Consider the following 20,443-nt stretch of genomic DNA (forward strand, 5'->3'; position numbering starts at 1 on the left):
CCCATTTTCTCTGAGTTTCCTCATACAGACGCTGTGATATTTTTAGCTTCTTTCCTGTCTGTTTTCGAGGTTTGGTGTCTTCATTCTCCGTTCTTACATCTCTGTGGACCTTTGGTTCTGCTCGGTTCTGTAAGGGAGAAAAGAAAATTGTCACACCCTAAAATTAGATTCATTACAGCTCTGAAATGAATAAGCTGAAGTATCGTCTGTACTTCATTGTCTTCTAACATACAGCTAACGTACAGTTTAGGATTTAGAGAGAACAATGAAACGTTTATTAATTATCTTAGTTTATTGTTTAGCATATGGGACGTCACATATAATATTGAATATTTACGTACGCATTTAGCCTAAAGTCACTAACAGTGACAAAAACATGGCCGTAGCCTTTGTACATTTCTTTTTTTTTTTTTAAATTAAAGTTCTCTGAATGACTAATTCATAATTAAAAATGACTCAAATTGGCATCTGCATATATAATTAGGTTTGGACAGTAAAATGACGGTGATTGACTCTAACAGCTGAGACTTTGGCGGCCGTGAGTGCAGCATTTGCAATGTTGCCAGATCCCATTGTAAAAAATCTTCTTAAGACGTAGTATTTAATGTTTTAGCAATTAATGTGACACTTTGGGGGATTTATAAAGAGAGTATGTGCAGGTTAGTGTTGATTTATTTCTGAAAGACAAGGCATGAAATAATTTTTTTCTATATGGCCTATTTTGTTTGTTTTCGTAATAATATCTGGCAACACGGGGTGACAGCACCTAAACTGTAAATGGCACTTCATTCAGCGTGGGCAGGTTGTTGCTGACATGATAATACATTCGGTAAGACACACGCAATAATCATCATGATGAAATGCTGTTTAAGAAACGCTTTTAACACTAAAATTTAGTGGGAATAACATGGAAAGATGTAGAACAATTGGGTTTAAATGAAATATGCCAAATATGTAAACATTGGCCATGAAGAAGTTTAGAAGTTAGCATTTAACAATGCTGAAACATTCGTAAGAGCACTAAACAATTTCTTGTTTATATAGCCTAATATTTGCTCATTTAAAGGCGCAGTGTGTAATTTTTAGAAGAATCTTCTGACAGAAATGCAAAATATTATACAAAACTATATGATCAGGGGTATATAAAGACCTTTCATAATGAACCGTTATGTTTTAATTAGCTTAGAATGAGATGTTTTTATCTACATACACCGAGGGTCCCTTCACATGGAAGTTGCCATTTTATGCCGCCATGTTTCTACAGAAGCCCTTAACAGACAAACTTTTTTATGAAGTTGTCTCCGACGATGACATGTTTGTCCGGTGGCAGCTACCGTAGCTTCTCTATGTGTTTCAAAAGCGAGAGGTGAGCAGTGGACTGAGCCGTTGGTTGCAATGCGCAACCTCACCACTAGATGCCACTAAAATGTACACACTGCACCTTTAAACGATTAATATAATGCTATGAAAAGCAGTGTTGCATGAAAATAAAATGTCAACAAAATTAGTGCACGAAATAGTACATTTACATTTACTTTTTCTTATGTGATAGCATTTAATTCTTTACACTCCTAGACCTCACTAATTTTCAAACCCTGGATACGGCCATGTACACAAACACTATATAATTTAATAAATAACCATCACATTTTAAGCATTATGTAATAAAGGTTATTTATAAGCTGTTTAGTTTTAGTTATTTATTGAAAATCAGCATTTTTGCATAATCAAACTCATAATGTAATGACACCACAAACATTGTATGAGGTGTCATATTTTCATTTCCTTCAAGAAAGCTGTAAGTAATTACTAAATAAAGCATTGGAGATTTCTTGATGTTTATTCACCTTTACACCCTCTAAATCTCTTCAAGCTCTTTTGGTGAGAGAGAGAAAGAGAGAGAGAGGGAGTGCAAGAGTAATTAGCGATCAGTAATAAAAGCCTCTCACAGTAGATTAGAGCAGTGAGACTCTTCACAGATGCCCCGATCACCAGCTGTGAAAACAAGACGAGAGAATGAGAAGATCTAGAGCTCACCTGGGAGATGTACTACATCATTCAGATTTAACCCCACCATCTGTTTAACCGAGAGAGAGAGAGAGAGAGAGAGAGAGAGAGAGCGAGAGAGAGAGAGAGAGAGAGAGAGAGAGAGAGAGAGAGGTCCACTAATGAATGTCACATCAATAAGGAAACATTTCTGAGCAAATGCTCACTTTATTTATTACAGCTGTGCTATAAAATATACATAACTATGACCTTGTTAATATGTAACTGCAAACATCATTGTCATTTATTTTTGCAAAAAAATAATGAAATCACATTAAAGCAACCTGACAGTACAAACCTTAATTGTTGAGAATAAAACATTTTGTCAACAGAATGAACACTGTGAAAATTAAATTTAATCAAATTAGAAATAATTTTCAACAAGTGTTGCATTCGTCCTGTCAGAAACTCCTGATATTTAAACCCGATTTACTTTTATTTTGAAAATTGTATTTTTATTCAGGATGTGTTACAGCACTAAATAACCTGTAAACTGATCAGAAGTGTAACACATTAATTCGAGAAACACAACGCATTATAAGATAAAAATTACTGCTTTAGGAATTGACTTATTTTCTAAACAGCTTTCTGGACCTACACGTGCAACACGGTGATGAAATAATGCAATATTTGCCAGCTTTGTCAAGGGTTGCGTGCTAAAGATGCTGTCATAGTTTGCAATGCAAATTTAATCAGGGCTCGGAAAAAAAAGTTTTGTTACTTTCGTCCTACGTTACTTTCACCCCGGTTCTCCCCTACATATAGTCATATATTTATGTACAGTATATAATGAACGTCTAAGATTCTATCAGGAAACTTGAAATACCTGGAAATAAATTTCAAGTTTCCTACATTTTTAATAAGGAAGGGTGATTCATAAAAATAAATATTAAAGTATGTGCTGAACACAAAGGAAGATATTTGTAAGCAAGCAGAAAACAGAAGCACCATTGGTTTCCATAGTAGGAAAAACAAATATTATGGAAGTGCTCATAAACGCTTTGGTTACAAACATTGCCCAAAATATCTTCCTTTGTGTTCAGTACAAAGGAATTTATGCAGGTCTGTAACAACTTAAGGATGTAACAACATTTTCATTTTTGGGTGAACTATCCCTTTAAAGATTCAGGATCATTTGTTGCTATCCCAGCAAGCAATTTTGGGTTTTAAGGGGTACTATATAATTGCTAAAATGTGCAATGTGCAATGTGTTTTCGTGTTTTATGGTTCAAAAAACACATTATTTTCCACATACCGTTCATTTTTGTAGCTCCAGAATTCCCTGCAGGGCCGGCGTCATGGGGGGGCATTCGCGGGCAGTGCCCCCCTGAACAGGTTGTTGTGCCCCCCCTACAAAGTTTTTGATTAATTTAATATATATCAAGAATAATTAAAATAAATTAAACATCGAATGTTTCATGACTTGTAATGTAATCAAATGAGGAAAATATAGTTGATATATGTTTTCTTTAATTAAAACAGACCAGTTTCTCTGATTGGATGTATTGCCGCATCTCACCCGTGTTACGTCTTTAGCATATTTGTGACTTGATACTAGCAACGTGTTTTTTCGCGGCATTTTATGGATTGTGTAAAATATGGATATTAGAACATTTAGAACGAACCAGCACCGCCTGCTTCATCTGACTTCATGCAAACACAGAGTGGCTCAAACTCAGAGATTAGAGGTCGAGGTGGAATTTACAAATCTACAGGACATAGTTTTAAGGAAGTTTAATGTTTGTACACGATGTCTTCAGCTATTTTAAAGGTAAGTTAGCATTGTTTTAAATTACGTAAGCTTAAATGTGAAGTGTGGCTGTAGACCATTAACAGCATTACGACGTGATTATGGTAAAGCGGCTTTTTTAAAGCTAGGACGCGGTGTGCGCTGCGCTATGAAACCCATTCATTTCAATGGCTTGCGCCGCGCAAGGGCGGTTTGTTGTTGCGTCAAGCAAAGCGCGAGCGCAGCGGAGCTCAGCTTGCGCTCACGCCGCAGTCAAAGTCACTTTACACGGGAAATGAGCTGACAGTCTGTACCAGTTGTATGTGTGCTTGCTGTGTTTAATGTCTTGTTTTTGCAAGTTATTGTTGCTATTGCGTGCCCCTTCGTTGGAAGCCAAGTGCCCCCCTGTTAGTTATGGTCTGGCGCCGGCTCTGATTCCCTGCCTTCCTGAAATGCACTGGTTTTGTACAAAACTCATCGATTTAAAAAGTGTTGTATCAGCTAATCTGTACGTTATAATTGGTCTGAATACCTCTGACGTCAGCCGAAAATGTGACGCTCTTTACCATGTTTGAAAGATTCGCTTACAATGCAAGATTTACGTTGGAGACGATAACTTGCGTCATTGTTTACTTTGGGTTTGTATTTTTTGCATATTGTTAACATGTATTAATAAACACTTACACACTAAAGGAAATTTAAAATCGTGAATCGTACTATTGGTGCCCTTTAAAAGACGTCTAATAGCCACCCAAACACAGCCCAGACGACTAAAACAAAGCAAAATTTGGTCTGTCAGTGAACAGTTTATAGACGTCTAACCATACCCCCCCAAAAAAAAAAAAAAAAATTAAACCAAACACCTTATAATCTGACTTTGCTTACATGATGGAATATCACAAGTTATTTTACCTGAAGTGGGTTACTCATAGCTGTACTATATCAGGTATATGGTGAAATCATGGTGATTGTTTGCTGGGATTAGTCTGGTAAAGCTGGTTAACCAGTTTTAATTGTATTTTGAAAATAAATTAGTCAACCAACACTAGCAGTTTCCCATGTGTGTATGAGTGTTTGATTGATTTACCCCACAGGGGTCTCCACACAGACACATTGAGGTGTTACTTTGTGCCATAGGGAAAAAACTGTGCGGGTTTAACAAGCTGATCTGTTATTTAATCTGTTTATAGTACATTGGATACAAGCCTCAAGAATTAGTACACATCAGTGTATCAGGTTTATCTGGCTAAGCACAGCTGTGCGTGTGGCTCGACCTGATTTTGCCAAGGGAGAGATGTACTCGGGGAAGCATATTGTGTTGACCCAAGGACAACATTTTTGTCAATAAAACCTAAACCCACCCTAACCATAACGAACCCTAAAATCAAAGGGAAATTATAAGTAAAAAACAAACAGGGATCTTCAACCTTTTGGTGAGCAAGGGATACTTTTTGATTTAGTCTACTCAAAACATTTTTCTTTTATTTGTTGATATGTTGTATCAATGTTTAAAATGTTAACATACAAAAAATTAGCCAAGCTTATAGTAAAAAATTATATTATTAAAATTGAGACTATTAATAAAATGTACAATGGCAGGCAACTCACAGACTACATGTGGGCAACCTTGTGCCCGCGGGCACCATGTTGGAGACCACTGGTCTAGAAGCAACTAATCCTTAAACTTGATTGAAATATTGCCCTTCCCTGCTGAAAAAACAGCATCAAACCAGCATGGAAATTATGCTAGTCTATGATGGTTTGATGCTATTTTAGCTGGTGGTCACCAACATACCAGCACCAAAACACAACATATGCTGGTCTTGCTGGTATGACCAGCATGAGATGCTGGTGCTAATGCTGGAATGGTGCTGGTTTAGCTGGTGCTAATGCTGGATTGATGCTGGTTTAGCTGGTGTTCACTAGCAAACCAGCACCAAAACATAACATATTTGGTGCTGGTCTTTGCTGGTATGCTGGTTTTTCAGCAGGGTTAGGATAGCAACCACTTGGCAAAATCAGGAAAGCCGTGTGTGTGCGCGCGCCTCATCAAAATCTTCAAATAAATGGCATCTGTTTGTTTATGACCATTTTAAATTATGTAATTTTTAGTGCTGGGCAAAGATTAATCGCGATTAATCGCATACAAAATAAAAGTGATTTTTGGCATAATATATGAGTATGTGCTGTGTGTAATTATTATGTATAAATAAATACACACACATTCATGTATGTATTTAAGAAACATTTACATGTTTATATATATTTATATATATTTTTATATATTCTATATTAAAAATAAATTTTTAAAAATTAAGTAAAACAATTCTGAAATGAATACATGAATGTGTGTGTGGTTAAATATACACAATAATTAGACACAGTACACGCACATAATTATGCAAAAAATCACTTTTATTTTGTATGCGATTAATCGCGATTAATCTTTGCCCAGCACTAGTTTTATTTACATATTATATTTTTGCATTTGGCAAATGCTTTGTGCATTAAATGCTATACAAAATGTTGGGTTATATTCAACCCAGCGTTGGTTCAAAAAGGGACAAGAGATATAAAAATGTTTAAATTTGACCAAACAATAGGATACAACAACCCAGCATAGGTTAAATTACAGCCCAAAATGTTGGGTTTGTCCCTTTTTCACCCAACGCTGGGTTGAAAACAACCCAGCATGTTTTAGTGTACTGTACACTGTATTAATATCAATATTTCTTTTCACCTGATTATTGCATTGAGTTGAGAATTATTGAGTTGCGTATTGTTTGTTTTTCACATCAATACAGAAACACTGCATAAATGTGTGTGCAAAAATGTGTGCATTTATTGGATTGGTCGAAAGTTGTGTTTTGCCTCACAGGAAAAAGAATCACAAATAAAAACTCTTCGATGTCTCAGTTGTTTCTCCCAGAGAGGAATGAGATTTAAACATAACTGAAAGCTTTAAGGTTAATTGTTGTTTATTTGATGGTGTTTACGTGCGCTTGTGTGATAACTGGAAAGGAATTGGACTGTGTTTGACTGAAGTTCATCATTGTTTAATGCTCTATCTTGAGTTGAACAGGGTAATTGAGTAGAACAGAGCGAGCCGAGCGAGAGAAGAGTTATGGGAAAGAGGAATATTGACGATGTGTCAGGGTTGAAATTAAAGGTTTCTAACTAGGTTTGGACCTGGGCTTCTGTTGGGATTGTGGAGAGAGAGAGAGGTTGTGTATGTGTGATGGCATGCACATAGAAGTACAGTAGAAAGAGATGCATCTGACTGTGGGTTTTCAAGTTGACTGATGTATTACCGAACACAAAAGCTTTAGGTCTTTTCAATTTCACCTTCATGCACAGTGGAAATGGTAAATTCCATCACACATATAATATAAAACCTCCTCCGGCCTTTATGTGTTTCCTCAGCCTGTGTGTGGGAATTTGGGGGAAAATAGTGACCGTTGTTCTGGTCCACCGCTCTCTCTCTTTCTCTCCCTGGCGTACCGACACATTTGTAAGTATGAAACAAGCAGAAACAGCAGGTTGGCGATAGGCTCTTCTGCTGTGATCTTTGACTGAAGATTTCCTCTTCGCATAATAACGCGTGGAAAGCCAAGACATGCCTTTCTCAGCCGTTTCAGTCAGACTGTATGTGTGTGTGTGCTGTTATTTCATGCTGAGATCAATGAAGGGAAATTAACAAGTTTGGGGAGTTATGATAGACACAAGGGGAGTTAAAAATAAAGGAAAACTCCACTTTCATAAAAAAGTCCCGATAATTTACTCACCCCCATATCATCTAAGATGTTTATCTTTCTTTGTTCAGTTGAGAAGAAAGTTTTTTGAGGAAAACATGGACCTCAACAGATTACAGTTTCAATGCAGCTTCAAAGGGCTCTAAACGGTCCCAAAAGAGAAATCTTGTCTAGCGAAATGATCATTTTTGGTAAGAACTTCTTGCACTAGCCATGTGATGCACCAGCGCAACCTTGCGTATTGCGTAATGACGTGGAAAGGTCATGCATTACATATGTGAAACACACTTGTGGACAATTTTACACAATAAACTTACACAAAGACATTAATTAGTATCATTTCACATACAAAAACGTTGGAACGGTCCTCTTTCTCCACACTGACCGCTACCAACTACTGGAGCGGTAGTTTCGCATACGTCATCCCATGATGTAAGGTTACACTAGTGCAGTGGTCTTCACTATTTTTTTCATGAGAGCCACACTGATAGTTCCGAGTCAATAGGATCAAAAGTTACAAATATATAAATAGCATGTCTGCTTATCAATCTGTCAATCTTTCTTTTATTACAACAGATCAACAGATCTCTAGCCACTGCCTAAGTTCCGCTTAATCTGAAAGTAGCGGCCATCACTCCAATTCTCAAGAAGCCTGGTCTCCATATTGCCATTCCGAACGATTATAGATAATTTCAAACCTTGCTTTTGTTGGCAAGCTACTTGAGAAAGTAATTGCGGCACAACTGCAGTCACATTTAGAGAGACATAATCTCTTCGAACCACTCCAATCTGGTTTCCGTCCATATCACAGCACAGAAACAGCTCTTCTAAAAAGGTTAAATGATCTCCTTCTGGCTTCAGATTTTGGTGCACAAAGTATTCTGGTTCTTCTCAACCTCAGTGCAGCATTTGACACTGTGTGCCACTCTATACTTCTCTTTAGTCTGTTTTCAATAGGGGTCACTGGTGCGGCTCTTAGGTGGTTGACCTCGTATGTATCAGATAGACAGCAATTTCTTAGAATAGGTGAGAATCGATCCCGCACTGTCACTGTTTCTCATGGTGTACCTCAAGGTTCTGTCCTTGGTCCTCTTTTATTTCTAATTTACCTGCTCCCTCAAGGCCAGATCATCAGACGGCATGGTCTCAATTTTCATAGTTACGCTGATGATGTTCAAATTTATTTCACCGTCAACCCCAACTCATCTTGTCCACCCTCTTATGTTAGCTCCTGCCTTCAGGAACTTAAAACATGGATGTCTGATAACTTTTTACAGATAAATGCTGGGAAAACTGAAATCCTGTTCATCGGCCCCAAATCATTGAGATCACCTGGACAGATTGTTAAATCATGTTTCTCTCACCTGCAGAATATTGTTTGTGTACAAAGGTAATCAGGAGAACACAGGTCTAGACACTAATGACAATGATGATGACAATAAACAGCTGCAAACAATGAAACATGAGGGCAAATGAAGACAACTAAGGATATACTATTACAGTACTAGTCCGGGTATATAAAGCCTGTCATGGCCTGGCACGCAAATACCTCATTGAATTAGTACCACCATATGTTCTGACTAGGGTCCTTAGATCTAACACTGACAATCTGCTCATCGTACCCAGGTTTAAACTCTAGACTCTGGGTGGTAAGGATTTTAGTGTTGTAGGCCCCAAGGCATGGAATAAGCTGCCACCTAACGACTAGGGGTCCACCTTTTTCTAATTATATGCGGGTGTGCACAGAACGATTGGCGAGCGACATACTTTGCCGCGAGCGCAATTCGAAAGCATAACAAGCAGTCTGATCTTACGGTACTTTGATGTCATATGACAATTGCTCTCTGCAAGCGCTGTATGCAGGTGTACACGTTATCGACATGCATCTTGATATAATGCGTATGCTTTCCTAACTGCATGATCATATCACCGTATTATTTACTGCCATGCGAGCCACAAATTAAAGCTTGCCGAGCTGCATGCAGCTCACACTGCGCTAGTGCATCACATAGCTGGTGCAAGACGAAAATTTCATATTAAGTGCATATTTTTTATTTTTCTTGCCTATTGTTTCGCTAGATAAGACCCTTATGCCTCGTTTGGGATAGTTTAGAGCCCTTTGAGGCTGCGTTGAAACTGCAATTTTAAACTGCATTGAAACTGTCCAATAAAGTCTATTAAATTGAGAAATATCCTGGAATATTTTCCTAAAAAAAACTTTATTTCTTCTCAACTGAACAAAGAAATACATAAACATCTTGGATGACATGTCTTTGTTTCATTTTATTGTTTAAAATGGTCCGCAAGTGTGCGTTTCAAGTGTCCGACCTTTCGACGTGATTATGTAATAAGTAAAGTCGCACTGGCAACAGAAGTTGTGATTTAAAAGTACTTTTTTTGGCGAAAATGACTATCATTTTGTTAGATAAGACCCTTATGCCTCAGATGGGATCATTTAGTGCCCTACTGCAATTTTAAACTGCATTGAAACAGTAAACCAAAGTCCACTATATGGAAAAAATACTGATTTTGAGTATGGGGAGCAAAAATCCAAGGGCTGCAACTATAAAACATTATGAAAATTAAAGGGTAAGTTATAAAAGAGAAGGGGTTATGATGAAATTAGACAACTAGATGAGTCACTTAATCTCAAGTGCATGGAAGTAGAGCATCATTTTGTTTTGCATGACTGTTTTTCCATGCCGCCGTCCATGCCGAGGCAGGCAGGTGAAATTAGGGGAGCTGGAGGTTCAGGCTCCATTCAGCTGTGATTGACACTGGAGAGCTCAGCCGAGGGCCTATGGGAGAAAAACTCAATTTGGGGGCAGAGAGGGACAGAGACCCAGGAGCCAAACTTCAGAGATACACCAATGAAAGGCAGAAAATAACTTCTCCAATGGCTTCTGCTAGATGTGGAGCCTGAGATGTTGCTTTATCAATTTAAATAGGGAGCAGACAATGTCAAACAAGCAGCCATATGCTTGAATCAGTCACACAGACTTTCTGTCTCTCTCTCTCTTTCTATTCATATGTGAATATATAAGACATGTACGGATACACATACAAACATCTACTCTATGGCTACAATTTGGTTCACAGTTTTTCTATTTAATATCTTAAATTCTGTCATTATTTTCTCACTCTCATGTTGTTACAAACCTGTATAAATTTTTTTGTTGTTATGAACACGAAGGAAGATATTTTGAGAAATGTTTGTATTCAAACTAATCATGAGCCCCATTCACTTCCATAGTAGGAAAAGAGAATAATATGGAAGGGAATAGAGACAGAGCGCAGCGCGTCATAACCTGAGGACCGCGCCCACCGGGGGGGAAAGCGGTCCGGCGGTCTCCATTGACTTTGTGTTGCGGGGGGCCGCCTCCTTGTCATTTCTGGCTTATAACAAAAAACTGAATAATGCCTAAAAGCTGCTGTGTGACAATATGTACAGCTAACAAGCCAAAGAAACCAGAAATAAGTATTTATAAGCTGTCGAGCCGTAAAACCTTTAAGGAGAATAAAGTAGATCGCGACTACGTTTCCTCCTAGTGGACGCAGTTTTACTAATAGAAGTACTATGAAAAGTTGCCTGTTTCCATTTCTGTGTCTTTAAACGCTCGTTTTTTAAAGTCGACAGCTTATAAAAACGTATTTTTTTTTTTTTTTGGCTTGTTAGATGTACACCTTGTCAAACAGCAGCTTTTAGGTATTATTCTGTTTTTAAGTTTAATCTGTATATAAGTTTTTATAAGCTGTCGACCACAAAAAACGAGCGTTTAAAGACACAAAAATGGAAACAGGCAACTTTTCATAGTACTTCTATTAGTAAAACTGCGTCCACTAGGGGGAAACGTAGTCGCGATCCACTTTATTCTCCTTAAGGCTGGGTTTTACGGCTCGACAGCTTATAAAAACATATTTCTGGGTTCTTTGGCTTGTTAGCTGTACATATTGTCACAAAGCAGCTTTTAGGCATTATTCAGTTTTTTGTTATAAGCCAGAAATGACAAGGAGGCGGCTTCTCGCAATACAAAGTCAATGGAGACGGTTGGATTGCTTTCCCCCCCGGTGGGCGTGGTTTTCAAATTTGCATAACTGCGCTCTGTCTCTATGGGGCTCATGGATAGTTTGGTTTGGTATATCTTTCAATAAAATCTAAGATCTGTTCAAAAGCATCAACCATACATGTTGAATTGCTCTACATATCTCTTTCTCATTTCTCTCCACAGTTCAGAGGATTATTATGAATACAGTCACGGTATCAGTGGAGAATCGTATGACTCGTACGGTAAGTGTAACTTTTGCATTAATAAAGTTTGAATCATGTGAAATGACGGTTCATAGCTCGGGGTCTGTGCACGTTCACCCCAGCCCCTTATCTAGGGGTGTAACCGTCTGTTTGCCTCAGGCACCTAAAGTACAGTGATTTGCCTGTGGGAAATTACTACAGTATTTCATCAGCATGTCTTCCCAATTTTTCCTCAATTTCAACTCTGACCAGTGCATTGACACAATAAGCCATGGCAGGCACTGCATTACAATGATTTTTTTCAATGATAATGGGTGTATCGAAATTTTAAACCTTCACCGTGGTAAAACCACTGTACTTTTTGCTGATAGATACTAATGCTGGGTTATTTCAACCCAGCGTTGGGTCAATAAGGGACAAAACCAAGCTTTTGGTTAAATTAACCCAGAAAATGTTTATATTTATCCCAACAATAATTTAAAACAACCCAGCATTTTGTGTAGAAACAACACAACATAGATTAAATAATTACAACTCAATGAAATGAGTCAACACTTTGTTAAAAATAACCCAACATTTTTTACAGTGACAACAGCAGTATGATGCAAACATCTGTATTTAATAATAATAATAAAATACATTGTTAGCGACAAACTATATACTACTTTAGATAAACAAATAATTAATATACAGTTGGGCTTAAATATTTAGACACTTTTTGCATGATTGTATGATTTTTTTGCATTACATAAAATAACAAATATAGCTATATCATACATAAATTTGATAAACTAAACCAGTTTTTACTTTATTTAAACCATTATGGGACCATGCACTTGGTGATTCGAAGTTAGTGAAAAAAATTAAAACAAAAGAAAAGCATAAAAACATGTCTAATGACATTCATGTGTTTAAAGTCTTACCTGAACTGCCCAAAAGTGTCTAAATACTTTGCAGATTACAATGCTTTTGTGGCATATCCAAACTTGATTGTATTTTATTTTATAATGCTATTTACCTCAAAAACCTTGAAAGGTCAATAGAGGCTTATTTTACCCCAACACAGACAATTCCCGAGTTTCTGCTGGCATTACAAACCTTGTGCTTGCAGTTTCTATACAGCACAATTGTATTCGCTTGAACAGACAATTACAATAAATACAGAACGAGTTCTGTGAAAGGCAAGTACAGTAAGGTCACGCTGATGTGTGAATATAGGAATGATACTGAAAAATCTGATATCTGAAAAAGCATTGCAGCGCTCTGAAATTGCTGATATTGCTGATGTCAAGTCATTGTCCCAGAAACAGATAAGAAGCACCATTAGATTTTTTTTCACCAGCTGGAATATTAATGTGTGTTTACTGAGTATACACAAATGCGTTTGCGGGCAGTTGTGCAGATGTAAGCGTTTGTGTGCTTGCCGTTGTGCTATTTCTAGGAACAGATTTAACGGATAGCTTTGTTTGCCATGTAGCTTTAGAAACTTAATTTTATGGAGAACTAGATTTAAATATGTAAATAATGCCTGACTGCTCAAAACTTGCGACTTATATTTTTAGGGTGTTTATCATCCGGGTGCATTTAAATGTAGCTTTTTTTGTGGTTGATATGGTGTTGCCTTGCCCGAATGGAAGAGCCCAAATTCAAGGCTTATATTTTTTTGTAGATATGATGCTTGCTCATTATAACATTTAATCTACACTCTTAAAAATAAATATGCTTACACCAGTGGTTCTCAAACTTTTTCCGCGTGCGGCCCCCCTTGTGTACGGGGCATTCCTTCGCAGCCCCCCCCCCCCAAAGAAAATTTATGACAAAAACTATTCTAAAATGTAAAATTTTTATTAAACAAAACATATTATTAAGTTATACAAAGTAGTAGCCTTATTTTTTTAGGTTTAATTACACAGAATTCACGATAAATTAATGTATTTTATAAAATGTCATAAAATTGCGGCCCCCCTGGCACCATCTCGCGGCCCCCCTGGGGGCCCCGGACCCCAGTTTGAGAACCACTGGCTTACACTGCAAAAAATACTTTCTTACTTATCATTTTGGTATTTTTTAAGTACTAGACAAAAATATAAAATTTAAGTGAATTTGTGCATAAAACTAGCAAAAAAACATCTGCCAATGGGGTATGCGCGGGAATACTAATGATGTGAATTGGGCACCGCGATTGACGCTAAAATATGTGCTATTCACCATAAACGTGTCTTCCATGCAATTTGAAAATATTGAACTCAAGCAGACAATTTACATAACATGAAGTTAAATCCCGAGAGTTATCTAGAGCGAGGAGTGCGATGCTTCACATTTGTTGTGTACGTAGCACTATGGGGCGTACATACCAAAAGCGAATTTAACTATTTGCGAATGTAGATTACATACAAATTCAATGCAAACATGCGAATAGGCGTGAATTTGCACAGGACGATACTAATTATGTGATTTGGGCGCCGCGATTGCCACTAAAATATGCGCTATTCACCATAAACGCATCTTCCATGCAATTTAAAAATATTAAACTCAACTGGACATTTGCATGACACAAAGTTAAATCCCGAGAGTTATCTAGTGCAGACATAGTTGAAGTAGGCTAATAAGTTGAATCAGGTGTTTTAAATAAAGAGACATCTGACGTTGGTTTCACACTGCAAGCGTGAGCAGCGCGTATGCGTAGTGTGAGCAGCGTGTGAGGAGAGCGTTTGCTGCGCGTGTCCATTGTGCTTTCACACCGGCTGCGTTTGCAGCACATACTGTGCAGATAAATAACAGTATAAAAGTCTCAAGTTAACATTCCTTTATTTTACATGCATTTATGAGCAAAACCTCTTCAAGACGCCTTTTGACGGTCAGTGTAATTTATATAACTGTGATTTGTTTAATCCACATTGTTTTCGTGCTGTTCTGGTCCGTGTAATGACAGATATAGACACAATACGCAATTATAGACATAAAAAGCCCATGGCACATTATTAAATCTGTTTCTCTGAAGTTTTACTATAAAATAATAAATTCACTCAGTGATTGACAGCATGAAGCAGTCGATCGTGTTTCCCTTCAACAGTTTAAACATAGATTTATAGATGTATATATTTCTCTGAAGATTATAGATGAGGACTCATTTAGTGCTGGGCAGACAGTGAATTACAGCGCAGTCTTCTGGTGTTTTTAAATATTTCACTCCTTTCTTTTAAATTGCTCAAAGTCATGATTGTTCGAAACACACTTGGCGTCACATTTATGATTTTATGGTAAAATTACACTTTTTGCGTCAATCCACGACCATTTAAAGCATAAACAATGCACTGTCACTTTAATTGAGCGTAAGCAGTGCAGCAAAAATAGAGCTGACGCCGAAACGATCGCAGCACTGCTGCTTCAGCGACGCTCCTGCCACGCGAGCACGCGCTGCTCACGCGTGCGATGTGCATGCTTTAACTTGTTAACATGGGTGCCGAAAAAACACATGCCGCCTACTCGCTGCTCACGCTTGCGGTGTGAAACCGCCGTAAAACTTTCTGTCAGGGGGTCTCGAGGACCAGGATTGGGAAGCCCTTATCTAGAGTGAGGAACGCGTTGCTTCGCATTTGTTGTGTACGCAGCACTATGGGACGTACACGCCAAAAGCAAATGTAACTATTTGCGTGAGTAGATTACATACAAAGTCAATGCAAAGATGCAAATAGGCATGAACTTCACATGACAATACTAACTACGTGATTTGGGCGGTGCGATTATCGTGAAAATACGCGCTATTCACCATAAATGTGTCTTCCACGCAAGTTTAAAATATTTAACTCAAGCGGACAATTTGCATGACACAAAGATAAATACCTGGAGTTTTCTAGAGCGATGAACGCGATGCTTCGCATTTGTTGTGTACGCAACACTATGGGGCGTACACATCAAATGCGAATTAAACTATTTGCATGAGTAGATTACATACAAAGTCAATGCAAAGATGCAAATAGGCGTGAACTTGTGCAGGACAATACTAACTACGTGATTTGGGCGGTGCGATTATCGTGAAAATACGCGCTATTCACCATAAATGTGTCTTCCACGCAAGTTTAAAATATTTAACTCAAGCGGACAATTTGCATGACACAAAGATAAATACCTGGAGTTTTCTAGAGCGATGAACGCGATGCTTCGCATTTGTTGTGTACGCAACACTATGGGGCGTACACATCAAATGCGAATTAAACTATTTGCATGAGTAGATTACATACAAAGTCAATGCAAAGACGCAACTAGGCATGAACTTGTGCGGGAGGATACTAATTATGTAAATTGGGCAGTGGGATTGCTGTGAAAATACACGCTATTCGCCATAAACGCGTTTTCCATGCAAGTTAAATATTAAACTCAAGCGAAAAATTAGCATGAAATGAAGTTAAATTCCCACTAGTTATCTAGAGGGATGAACGCGATGCTTCGCATTTGTTGTGTATGCAGAACTATGGGGCGTACAAACCAAAAGCGAATTTAACAATTTGCGCAAGAAGATTACATACAAAGTCAAGGCAAAGACGCAAACTTGCCCGGGACTATACGAATGACGCAAATTGAGAGGCGCGATTACTGCTTAACACACAAAAATATTCTCCTTAAACGTGTCTTCTGCAAAAGTTGAAAATATTAAACTCAAGCGTAAAATTCTCACGACACGAAGTTAAATCCCGCGAGTTATTATAGAGCAAGGAAAGGGATACTTTGCGTTTGGTGTGTACACAGCATTAGGTTTCACTCATGTTTATAGCACACAGTTTACTAAAAAATAACCTAATCTTTGTTTATAGTGATGTTTGCTTATTTAATTAAAGCACATAAACATGAAACGCAATAACACCAGAGGCCAAGTTTGCTGATTCATAGAAATGAGATCTATTTAGTTTACATTAGAGTAAAGACATTTGTCTAATAAATTAATAGTTGAGAATGAGAATGTTGTATAAACACTGTCTTTATATTTTAGCCTACATTTTGTCGGTCTTGTTCTGACACTTTTTGCTGTTTCGTTTAAAATCGAGTCACACAAACACACTCACATGAGCAATCCATAACATTCCAGTTAACACTTTTCCGGGTGGCACAAAACACAGACAGCTTGACAGTTCAAAAGAGAACTTCCTATTATTCGTCTGAAACACACCCTTGTTCTGTCTAAACGCAAGGACAGTGCATCTGAACCCTTTGCTTTTAAGCCGGCCTGAGACTGACAGCTCTTTAATTAAAGATTATTGGCTATTGCTCTCAGTGTGAAAAATACGATAGTCACAGCCTTTGTGCCTTTCTGCTCCTATAAGGATAGTCGGAAGGGAGCGAGATCACACAAAAGCGCCCGTCGATACCGTGTCCGTCCATCGACGCGGACTGTGGCGAATGAGCTGTGCTGTTACGCTAATGGCCGCGGTAACCTCTTGCCCGAGGGCACTCCGGTAAAACCCTTTCAAGTGGCCATTTGATCCTTGAATGCAATTAAAGGTGTTTTGTTCTTTCGCAGGTGAAGGACAAAAGTGAAATGGTTTGAAGGTGTTTCTAAGGGGGTCTCTGATGGTCAGGTTTAGTTAGACGGTTAATAATTTACAGTGGATGTCAGGTGCTTCGAAAGTCAGATATTAGATGGTGGTTTGTCACTGTAAGTTGGAAATTGATGTTGTTTTGTAAAAGTTGCATGCATATTTGCTTCAGATTGAATCTTGTTAGACAACAAATCAATAGCAGTGGCCGGCTTGAGTCAAAGTAGCAAAATTTGACGTTTAATTTTTTTTAAAGGAATAGCGTCCCCGAAAATTATTATTATTTTTTTTTTGAACATCTACTCATCCTCAGGTTATTTCAAACCTATGTTACTTTGCTTTTGTTCATTAAATAGATACTGTACAAAGAACACCTGTTCAATTTCTCATTAATGCAATTATCTAATCAACCAATCACATGGCAGTTACTTCAGTGCATTGGGGTGTGGTCCTGGTCAAGACAATCTCTTGAACTCCAAACTGAATGTCAGAATGGGAATGAAAGGTGATTTAGGCAATTTTGAGCATGGCATGATTGTTTGTGCCAGATGGTCCGGTCTGAGTATTTCACAATCTGCTCAGTTACTGGGATTTTCACGCACAACCATTTCTAGGATTTACAAAGAATGGTGTGAAGAGGGAAAAACATCCAGTATGCGTCAGTCCTGTGGGCGAAAATGCCTTGTTGATGCTAATGGGCTACAACAGCAGAAGACCCCACCGGATACCACTCATCTCCACTACAAATAGGAAAAAGAGGCTACAATTTGCACGAGCTCACCAAAATTGGACAGTTAAAGACTAGAAAAATGTTGCCTGGTCTGATAAGTCTCGATTTCTGTTGAGACATTCAGATGGTAGAGTCAGAATTTGTCGTAAACAGAATGAGAACATGGATCCATCATGCCTTTTTACCACTGTGCAGGCTGGTGGTGGTGTAACGGTTTGGGGGATGTTTTCTTGGCACACTTTAGGCCCCTTAGTGCCAGTTGGGCATCATTTAAATGCCACGGCCTACCTGAGCATTGTTTCTGACCATGTCCATCCCTTTATGACCACCATGAACCCATCCTCTGATGGCTACTTCCAGCATGATAATGCACCATGTCACAAAGTTCAAATCATTTCAAATTGGTTTCTTGAACATGACAATGAGTTCACTGTACTAAAATGGCCCCCACAGTCACCAGATCTCAACCTAATAGAGCATCTTTGGGATGTGGTGAAACGGGAGCTTCGTGCGCTGGATGTGCATCCCACAAATGAATCTCAAATTGAGTAAAGAGCATTTTTTACAACTTACCAGATTGTCCAACCGCCTCACTCACTTATTTCCAAGCAAGATCCTTTTTATTCCTGTTTCTATAAAAGTACTAAGATGTGTTGTAAAGCTCCGGGTATCCACATACGGCGACAATGATTTTCTTCTCCATTGTTTTTTTCGTATTTTTGCCTAGAGCAAGCTCCTGATTAATTAACGTGGCGCGAAGTTTCAATTTTTTAACATTACACGTGTCATATGCCTGAAACGCTCAATTCGCACCACAACATTCGTGCGAATCACGTCATTCGCGCCACTTCATTCATGCGAATCACGCCGTAGGATGTCTATCGTGTCTTCGCATTGACTTAACATGTAAATCACAATAATGCTTCATTCGTATCTGGTGTGAGAGATCTTTCATTACACGAGTAACATTTTCACATTTGAGAGGATTTTGTAAAACATTGTCTTGCAATGTTTTTAGATGAAGTTTTGAGATGAAGTTTATTGGGAAAACATGCATGAATATATTCCATTTACATTTAAATATTATTACAAAGAGTTCTAACTTGGGTCTGTCTATTACAAAAAGGCCAGTCAACTTTCTTACGTCTCATTTTATAACCACAGTGTTTCCTTTTTCAGGCCAGGAGGAATGGACAAACAGTCGCAAGAAGGCGCCACCGGCAAGAACGAGCAAAGGAGTTTACAGAGAGCAACCGTATTCCCGGTTCTGACCTGCTACAGTCCTTCCCGTGCCCCTCCAAGTAATGGATTTTCTATGGACTCTATTTCCTTTTTCGAATAAAAGCAACCAAAACAACAAAAATATAAAGCAAGTTAAAGAAGTGGATGGGTATAATACATTTTTTGGACCTGGGTCTGTTGCCGGTAGGCTCTTGTTAGACGGACAATCCCCACAAACTGTTCACTAGATAATGTAGTACCAGACAACCAATCAGAATTCAGATTAAGCCACATATATCACAGGGGCACTCGTGGTTAGGGGCGGGGTTAAATGAAGTGTTTGATGTTTAGATTTAGCCAGGTTGGTTTTTGTAGATACTTTATTTCTGAAGGGTTACCAGCTTCAATGTGTCCCTTGTACATTGTACCTTTAACGAAAATATAAAAAACGATCTTGATGCACATATTGTTGTTTTCCTCATTTCTCTTTTTTAAGTGGGAAGTTCAGTGTTAAAGGGCTTATAGGAGCATGTCGTGCAGTTTTAGTTTGGATGAGAAAAGCCTGCGTGCTTTCGAATTGATTTTTGTGTTGAACGTTTTAACCCTTTCGTGAGCTCTGTGGTTGACGAAAATTACGAGTAGGACTGAAGCCTCCGATTCAATTTCCCAAATGTCTGAGCGATTCATTTAAGAAATTCTGAAACTCAATGATAATTTATCAAACAGAAGTTGTGACACTTTGCTGTGTAGTTTTCTAATGTATTACACAACACAAAACAATATAATGTTGGGTTTTCTTTGGACCGTCCATTAGTATAAAAACACAGTACTTAAAATAAAACCAAAGCTTATCTTGCGACAGTGTGAGATGTTTAAAAGAGAATTCAGCAATTTTTGCAAATTGTGTATATACAGAGAGCAGTTCCCGCGCGCTATCTGCTTGCTGAAAAAATGTATTTAATGAAAGTTGCGTTGCAACGTTTCGATCAACTGATCTTCATCAGGCAGTTGATCGAAACGTTGCAACGCAACTTTCATTAAATACATTTTTTCAGCAAGCAGATAGTGTGCGGGAATTGTTCTTTGTATATTTTGAGACTTTTTTTATTGACTTCAGGTGTGCGACGCCATTTGTTTGCAAATTGTGTATATAAAACTGTAATGCATTTCAAGTGCACAACAAAG

The 20,443-nt window shown here is 38.1% G+C and overlaps 1 protein-coding gene across 1 annotated transcript in view; it reads left to right on the plus strand.

Annotated features, from left to right (window-relative positions):
• Positions 1–19,794, plus strand: part of khdrbs3 (KH domain containing, RNA binding, signal transduction associated 3) — a 169,449-nt gene extending 149,655 nt beyond the window's left edge. The window contains exons 8-9 of the mRNA XM_055220108.2: positions 11,757–11,815; positions 19,217–19,794. Coding sequence (XP_055076083.2) covers positions 11,757–11,815; positions 19,217–19,308 — 151 coding nt within the window. The 3' untranslated portion in view covers positions 19,309–19,794. The remainder of the gene's footprint in view (positions 1–11,756; positions 11,816–19,216) is intronic.
• Positions 19,795–20,443: the final 649 nt, after the last annotated feature.

Source organism: Misgurnus anguillicaudatus, chromosome 20 (assembly GCF_027580225.2).
Source record: "Misgurnus anguillicaudatus chromosome 20, ASM2758022v2, whole genome shotgun sequence".
Classification (NCBI taxonomy): domain Eukaryota; kingdom Metazoa; phylum Chordata; class Actinopteri; order Cypriniformes; family Cobitidae; genus Misgurnus; species Misgurnus anguillicaudatus.